The sequence below is a fragment of the Herpailurus yagouaroundi genome, unplaced genomic scaffold, assembly GCF_014898765.1.
Source record: "Herpailurus yagouaroundi ecotype Mexico unplaced genomic scaffold, PumYag 164, whole genome shotgun sequence".
Lineage (NCBI taxonomy): Eukaryota > Metazoa > Chordata > Mammalia > Carnivora > Felidae > Herpailurus > Herpailurus yagouaroundi.
This window is the reverse complement of record NW_024412405.1, coordinates 11,835,390-11,843,152: the sequence shown is the minus strand read 5'-3', so window position 1 is coordinate 11,843,152 and position 7,763 is coordinate 11,835,390. Positions and strand designations below refer to the sequence as shown.

The 7,763-nt window shown below is 60.1% G+C and overlaps 1 protein-coding gene across 1 annotated transcript in view; it reads left to right on the top strand.

Annotated features, from left to right (window-relative positions):
- The first annotated feature begins 4,346 nt into the window (after positions 1-4,346).
- Positions 4,347-7,763, top strand: part of ZIC2 (Zic family zinc finger 2) — an 8,720-nt gene continuing 5,303 nt past the window's right edge. Inside the window, exons 1-3 of the mRNA XM_040486974.1 lie at positions 4,347-5,442; positions 7,261-7,424; positions 7,650-7,759. Of these exons, the coding sequence (XP_040342908.1) occupies positions 4,371-5,442; positions 7,261-7,424; positions 7,650-7,759 (1,346 nt within the window). The 5' untranslated portion in view covers positions 4,347-4,370. The remainder of the gene's footprint in view (positions 5,443-7,260; positions 7,425-7,649; positions 7,760-7,763) is intronic.

Sequence of the window (7,763 nt, the reverse complement as noted above, 5' to 3'; positions counted from 1 at the left end):
AAACCACAACGAGGTGCTCAGCGAATGAGTGCCTGGGTGTTTGATGGGATTTGCCATTTTTGAAGACAAATTCTCTATGGCAGGGGAGAATGGACGCCAGACCCTGAGCCCATGGGCCGGCCGGCCGGGACCATCCACATGAAGCAAAGCCCCAACTCTGTCCAGCCCCAGGCACCCACCCCGCGGGGGGAACGATGAGATCGTCAAAGAACAATTTTGGAGAACTTACAAACGGGGAACATGTTTGCCCGATGGAAACAGTTGTGGATCCCGGGGGTCTGACACCGCCAACGCGGGCCCTTCCTGAAACCTGTTGAAAAACTGATCACTTACAAGGTACAGAACGCAGCCTAGCCGCTTTTTTCCCTCCCGCCAAGGAACCCAAATCTACTTTTGAGGCAATGACTCTGAAAGCCTTTGCAGTTTTTTTTCCCCCTTGCTTTCTTGCTCTTCTTTTTCTTCCTTAAAAAAAAAAAGAATAATAATAATAATAATAATAATAATAAAAGAATAGTGTGTTATGAGGGAAAGGGGCTTTGCGGTTTGTAGAGAAATAAAGCACTTCTAAGAGGGTATGGCGACATGACTTTGAACTTGGCTCAGCTCCTCTGTGTCCTGCAGAGAGAGAACTGGAGCCGGGAAAGAATAGTCAGGAGGGCCCAGCCCGCGGGCTCTCCGGTGGGAATTAAGGAGTCTGCCCCACCACCCGGTTGCACGCGGCCCCCGGAATCTACCGTGAGCCAGCGCCCAGCCGCGCCAGCCCGAACTGCAGGCGCTGCAAAAAGGGAATCAAAGCGAAGGTAGAGAATGGGAAAATGAGGAGAGGGACAGAGGAGTGGGGAGGAGGCGAGAAAGTGGGAAAGGAGGGACACTTGAAGTCTGATGCTGGAGAAAAGGAGGGAAGGGAGGTTTTTAGATGTGCAGGACTGCAATTCTCATGCCCAATCTCTAAGAAAATATTTTATTTTGTAAATGTTTTTGGAGTAAGCTTTTCCAATATTCTCCCTCACTCCGACCCCCCATATAAATTGATGAATAAAGTAAACAAGTGTGCAAGGCTGTGCACTGGGTAATTTTTTATTGATTCAATGTAGCAAGGCAGCCTTTTCTCCCTGGAGATTTTCTCTCTCTCTCTCTCTCTCTCTCTCTCTCTCTCTCTCTCTCTCTCTTTCTGTCTCTATCTCTCTCTCTCTTAATGCCCTTTCTGCTTAGGGGGTTGGTATTTGCGGCCCACGCCCCCAACCCCCAACAGAGAGAGAGGTGTGTGGAAAGGAGAAACATTTCCTCCTTTCAGGTAAGGCGAGAATCTCCAGCTTCCAGACAAAATCTCGGGCTTTCAGACAAGAAGACCCAGACTCCTTCCTTCTTGCCACCCTCCAACCGCAACGAGGGGTGGGCAGCGGGATGGCACAGGGCACCTTAAGCAAGGGGCTGCGGCCAGCTCTGACCTGCAGACACCCGCTTAAGCCAGGAGAGGCTGCCTGTGCCGGCGATAGAAAGCCCGGGTTCGTCCAGCAATAGCGAGCAAGAGTTGTCTTCCCGCGTTTTTGTTGATTCACTTCAACATGAACATTTTAAATGCGTATTGATTATCTTCTCTTACTTGAATTTTATTTCAACTCCCATAGACTTGTAAATAAAAGCAGTTCTCGGAGCCAGCTAGGCGAAGGAAGGCTCTGGCTTCAGGCCTTTCATTCACACCTCTGCAGCCTCCGGGCCCGCGGTAACCCTCTCCCGTTACCTCTGGGAGCACAAGCTTTCCGCAGCGGGATAGGAAATGTCCCCAACGGACAACCAGGAGCCGGGGTGGGAGGCCGGGAGAGGGGGGCGGTTGTAGCCCCAGAGCCGCGAGGAAGGCCTGGCGCAGCGAAGGGAGCAGCCACCCGGCCCCGCCACCGCCCGAAGGCGTGGAGGGATTCCCCGCTCCTGGAGAAGCAGTGATTAATATCTTCTAGCAGGTTTAAGCCCTACCGGTCTGGAGGTTTCTTCTCTGGAGGCCCTGAGCCTGACCCTCGGTCAAACTCCAGCCAGAGCCTTGCCTGGCCGCGCGCCTCCGCCGGCCCCATACTTCCCACCCCACGGTGGCAGCGGCTGGGGCATCTGGGCATCCACCCCGAGGATAACACTGTCTTTAAACGACTTCCAATCAACCCCCTCCCTCCCGGGGGCCGCTGCCCAGTGTTTACTGCTGTAATCGGAGCGGGACGCGAGCGGCGGGGGGAGCAGAGCGCGCCGAGCTGGGGGTGGGGGCCACAGCCTGGGAGGGGGGTGGTGTCTGGGTGAGTGTCCAGAGACCAGAAGGAACGGGCAAGTCTGGTTTTACCTGGGCCCACCATCCAGCACCTGTGTTTTCAATACCACTAAGTTTAAAAAAAAAAAAAAAGGGGGGGGGTGGGGGGAGAAGATAGCGTGCCAACCGATCAGGGGACCGGTTCCCGGGACGCTCCCCACCGCGCGCTCCCGACGGGGCCCAGGGCCTGTAGAGTCCCGGCGCGTGGAAACCTCTCGCCCGGCGAACCCGGTTGCTAACCAAGTTCTCGAGCGACCACGACTGCCCGCTCTCGGTGCCCGTCAGGAGTGGCTCGGGTCCCCGGGGAGTCGGTGGCCTCTGCAGAAGGGCGCGAGTGCAGGGTGCTGTGTCCTCCGGACCCGGCCAAGGGCACAGTGACCCCGCGGTCCAGGCCAGCGCTACGCCGGCCTCCTGGCTCCGGGGAGCGCAGCGGCCAGCCGCGAACATGAGCCGCGGCGCCGGACGCTCAGGCGAGGAGCTGTAGGCTGGCAGGCCGGGCTGGCTGGGAAGATCCGCGGGATCCGCGGCTGCCGGGGCAGCGGGGAGCTTCGGGAGAGCGGGGGAGGAGTGTCGGATCAGCCGCGGGGCGGGGGCACCGGATTGACGGGGCCTCGGCGGCCAATGGCCGCGACGGAAGGGCGGGTGGGGCGGGAGCCGCCGTTAAAGGGGCGGTGTGACCGGGAGTCCCGGCCTGGAGCGGGAGGGAGGGAGAGAGGGGGAGAGGGAGGGAGGTCGGGGCGGGAGACGTGGGGGCGAGGCGGGGGGGGGGGGCCGGGGAAAAGGAGGAACCAAAAAATAAAAAAAAAAAGGCTTGCGGCGGCGTCTGTAGCGCCCACCGAAATAAACAGAGGTAGAGGTGGTGGCGAACGAAGCCCACCGCAGCAGAAAAGGGGGGACCTGATTTGGCCTCTTCGCACTTGCTCGGGTCTCGGACACCGGTCGGTCCTCAGGAGTGCGGCTGCCGGCTCCGGGTCCAGCGCCCCGAACCGACCGGCGAGAGGGAGCGAGCGAGCTAGAGATCACTTTTTTATTGTTGTTATTGTTTTTCAGCCTAGCCTCCCCTCCTCCCCTCCCTCTGCTAGCCTTCTCCCCTCCCACAGCCCCAATCTCTCCTCCTCCCCCTCCTCCTCCTCCCGCACAACTTAAAGAAAGAGGGAGCGGCGCGGCCGCTTCCTTCATCTGGGGGAATTCGTGGCTGCTGCAAGTTTACTACGCGAGGCGCAGCCAATGCCAAGCGCGGAGGACGAGGAGGGCTAAACACCTCGGCCGCGGCTCCGAACAATACCCGCCGCGCACGGGGCGGCGCGAGTAGGGCCGCGGGGGAGGGAGCGGCCGACCAAGCGCGCGGCGGAGCGGGCGCCCGGCCTCCGCCCGCCGCCCTTGTGCCCCCGCCGCGGTCAGGTGGAGCCGCAGGCGCGCCGGGCCGGGGCGCGGAGCGCAGAGCTCGCCTCCGTCCCCTCCTCGCCCTCCTGCCTGTCCCGTTGCACAGCCGCCGCGCTCGGGCACCGTGGCCCCGCCGCTGCTGTGATTTCATTCTGCCGGCGCCGCTTGGTGCTGCCGGGCCCCGGGTCCGCGGGGCTGGTGAGCGAGTGAGTGTGTGCGTGCGCGCGCGAGTGCGCGCAGGGGTGGGGGCCGCGGCGCTGCGCTCGCCCCCCGTTGGCCCCCCTCTCCGCTGAGCTCCCCACACCTCCCTCCCGCTCCCTCCTCCCGCCCGCCCTCCCCTGCCCTGCCCGCCCGCCCCCGCCGCAGCTCCTTTAATACACTTTGGTTCTCCGCCTGGCTTTGGACTCTTCTCCTCCTCCACCTCCTCCTCCTCCTCCTCCCGCGCCTCCTCCGCCGCCGCCTCCTCCTCCTCTTCCTCTCCGCGCCTTCGCTCCGCGCCCGGCCGCCGGAGGCAGATCCAGGCGGCGGCGGAGGCGGCGGGCGCAGGAGCGCGGCTCCCGGGGCTGAAGCCGCCACCACCACCGCCGCCTGCGCTCGGAGCCGGGCGGCCGCTGGACGCACAGCGCGCGGGGCGGGAGTGGGAGCGGAGGAGGCGCGGGGCTCGCCGGGGCCGGCGGGGCGGGTGGGCGCGCTGGCCATGCTCCTGGACGCGGGGCCGCAGTTCCCGGCCATCGGGGTGGGTAGCTTCGCGCGCCACCATCACCATTCGGCCGCGGCGGCGGCGGCGGCTGCTGCCGAGATGCAGGACCGCGAACTGAGTCTGGCCGCGGCGCAGAACGGCTTCGTGGACTCGGCCGCCGCGCACATGGGCGCCTTCAAGCTCAACCCAGGCGCGCACGAGCTGTCCCCCGGCCAGAGTTCGGCGTTCACGTCGCAGGGCCCCGGCGCCTACCCCGGCTCTGCTGCGGCTGCCGCCGCCGCCGCCGCGCTCGGGCCCCATGCAGCGCACGTCGGCTCCTACTCTGGGCCGCCTTTCAACTCCACCCGGGACTTCCTGTTCCGCAGCCGCGGCTTCGGGGATTCGGCGCCGGGCGGCGGACAGCATGGGCTGTTTGGGCCAGGAGCCGGCGGCCTGCACCATGCGCACTCGGACGCGCAGGGTCACCTCCTCTTTCCTGGCCTCCCGGAGCAGCACGGGCCGCACGGCTCTCAGAATGTGCTCAACGGGCAGATGCGCCTGGGGCTGCCGGGCGAGGTATTCGGGCGCTCGGAGCAGTACCGCCAGGTGGCCAGCCCGCGGACCGACCCCTACTCAGCGGCGCAGCTCCACAACCAGTACGGCCCCATGAATATGAACATGGGTATGAACATGGCAGCGGCCGCGGCCCATCACCACCACCACCACCACCACCCTGGTGCCTTTTTCCGCTACATGCGGCAGCAGTGCATCAAGCAGGAGCTCATCTGCAAGTGGATCGACCCGGAGCAGCTGAGCAACCCCAAGAAGAGCTGCAACAAAACTTTCAGCACCATGCACGAGCTGGTGACCCACGTTTCCGTGGAGCACGTCGGCGGCCCGGAACAGAGCAACCACGTCTGCTTCTGGGAGGAGTGTCCGCGCGAGGGTAAACCCTTCAAGGCCAAATACAAACTGGTCAACCACATCCGCGTGCACACAGGCGAGAAACCCTTCCCCTGCCCCTTCCCGGGCTGCGGCAAGGTCTTTGCGCGCTCCGAGAACCTCAAGATCCACAAAAGGACCCACACAGGTAACTGCGGGCCGGGACAGGGATGGGGCGCGGAGAGGAGAGAGGCTGTGGTTGGTTGGCTGGGGGAAACGCGCCGACCGCCAGCCCCTGCTTTCGGATGGGAGATGTTTTTGTGTACCGGAGACAGCCAGCGGCTTGTTTTTGTTGGAATGAAAGAATAGTATCGGGCTGGGTTTTTCCATGTACGGAAACTGAGTTTTAAATGATCAGTGTAACATCAAATATATGTTTTGGGTGATGCAGTTGCTTCATTTGCTCAGCCTTGGTTAATAATTTCCGTTCTAGATAGAACGCACAAAATAAAACTGCTCTCCAACTCGGCGCCCGGGAATCGAGCCTAGAGAGGATTTTGCCAGCTTGTCTGGATGTGCTTTTCTGCTCCGGCTGTGTGTCTGTGTTGGGTGGCTTGTGTGTTTTCCCACTTCTTTTACTCCGGGTCCAAACGTCCTTCCCGGGACTGTTTTTCCATTAAACGAGTCTGATGCGAGCCGAAACTGTATAGCATTTCTTGTTAAAAAAAAAAAAAAAAAAAAAAAAAAAGTGCTTTTAAAGCCTATTTAGGGGTAGGTCACGGGGCTTTACGGTGGATTCGCAATAGTTTGTGAAAGTCTCTGATGGGCACCAGAGGGTTTGCGATTCCAAACTTGGACCAACAACTCGGTCAGAGAAAACCCCGGGGCAGCGCGGCCCCGCGGGGCAATCGCGTGAGAAGAGGGAGCTGCAAAAGAACGCGCCTCTCGCCTCATAGATTATTCATCTCTGACCAGGTCCCAGCCAAAATCGTGCCAGACGATTTCCTAAAAGAAAGCCAAATGTTTTAGCAACTTCCCCCGTCAATATTTACTCCAAAGTGGGGATGCGCCAGCGGCCTATTGTTCTCTTCCGGGAAGGGAGGGAGCCGAGGTGCGAGACAAGCTTTTAACAAGGTTTAAAATTTGAGAAATTTATTTGCATGAAATGCTTTCGAGTCCTGTGTCTGAGCGGATGTCTTTAAAAAACAATTTAGGTGCTAATGGAATTTAACGTTAAATGGCCCCCTTTCCAAGAGGAACGATGTTTGAGTTCTCACACCTCTAAATGACTCCAAGCATTTGGAATTGTGGCAACAGGATGCAGGGACCGCCAGAAAATTAAACAGGGAGATTTTGAAAGCCTTTGCTGACGCCCCCACCCCCCACTGCCCAGCCTGTGCCTATGCAATTGCTAGATGTTGTCTTATCTCTAATATTTACCTTTTTTTCCCCCGGCTTATTTTACCCCGGCTTATTTCACCCCGACTGGAAGTGAGACTAGAAGAATGGTTAATTTAATTTGCAGAATTTTGGATGAAAAATACTGGCTCAGTTATGATCCACAGTCCCATCCCCAAACAACATAGCAACTCCAAATGTAATTGCCTACTGGCCCCAGAGACAAACCGACAGCAGCCCAGCAGCCTGTGTGATTTTGATAATGCCCTAAATATTTTGTCATAATAACAGCTTCTCCATGGCGAGACCAATTTGTTAGAGGCTGCGAATCCAAGGAGCCCTATAGAAAGGTGGGCAGGACGGGGTGCTACCCCAAATTCATTATAAATCTCAGGAAATGGGTGTTAGTCTGGAAGACAATTAAAATATGACATAAATGAGCAGGACTGTCAGGTGGGAAGGCAGTTAATTTCATCTTCAGCTACAGAGGCGATCCGACCTGGCTAAGGGACCCAGGCCCTTCCAGTTCCTCTTTCCTTCTGGCAGCGGCCTTGTTCCCTCCAGAGTGGGTGGGGGCTCCGGGAAGGTCTGGGTGTGGGCAGCAAGCGCCCCCTGTTTCTATCCACAGGGGAGAAGCCGTTCCAGTGTGAGTTCGAGGGCTGCGACCGGCGCTTCGCCAACAGCAGCGACAGGAAGAAGCACATGCACGTCCACACCTCCGATAAGCCCTATCTGTGCAAGATGTGCGACAAGTCCTACACGCACCCCAGCTCGCTGCGGAAACACATGAAGGTACCACCGGGGAGGCCGGGAGGAGTGTGAGGCCGCTGGCCCGCGGCGCCGGCTCCCAACCGGCGCGGACAACCGCTGCCAGCCTGGGAAGGCCAGGGTTCCCCGGGGCCCCGGCGGGCGGGGAGGGCCTTTCCTGGAGGTGCTCTCCCCCGGGAGCCCGGCCCCACAGCAGCTGCACTCACACCCAGTCCCCTTTGGTCTCCCCTCCCGGCTTTTGTCTTGCAGGTCCATGAGTCCTCTCCGCAGGGCTCCGAGTCCTCCCCAGCCGCCAGCTCAGGCTACGAGTCGTCCACGCCCCCGGGGCTGGTGTCCCCCAGTGCCGAGCCCCAGAGCAGCTCT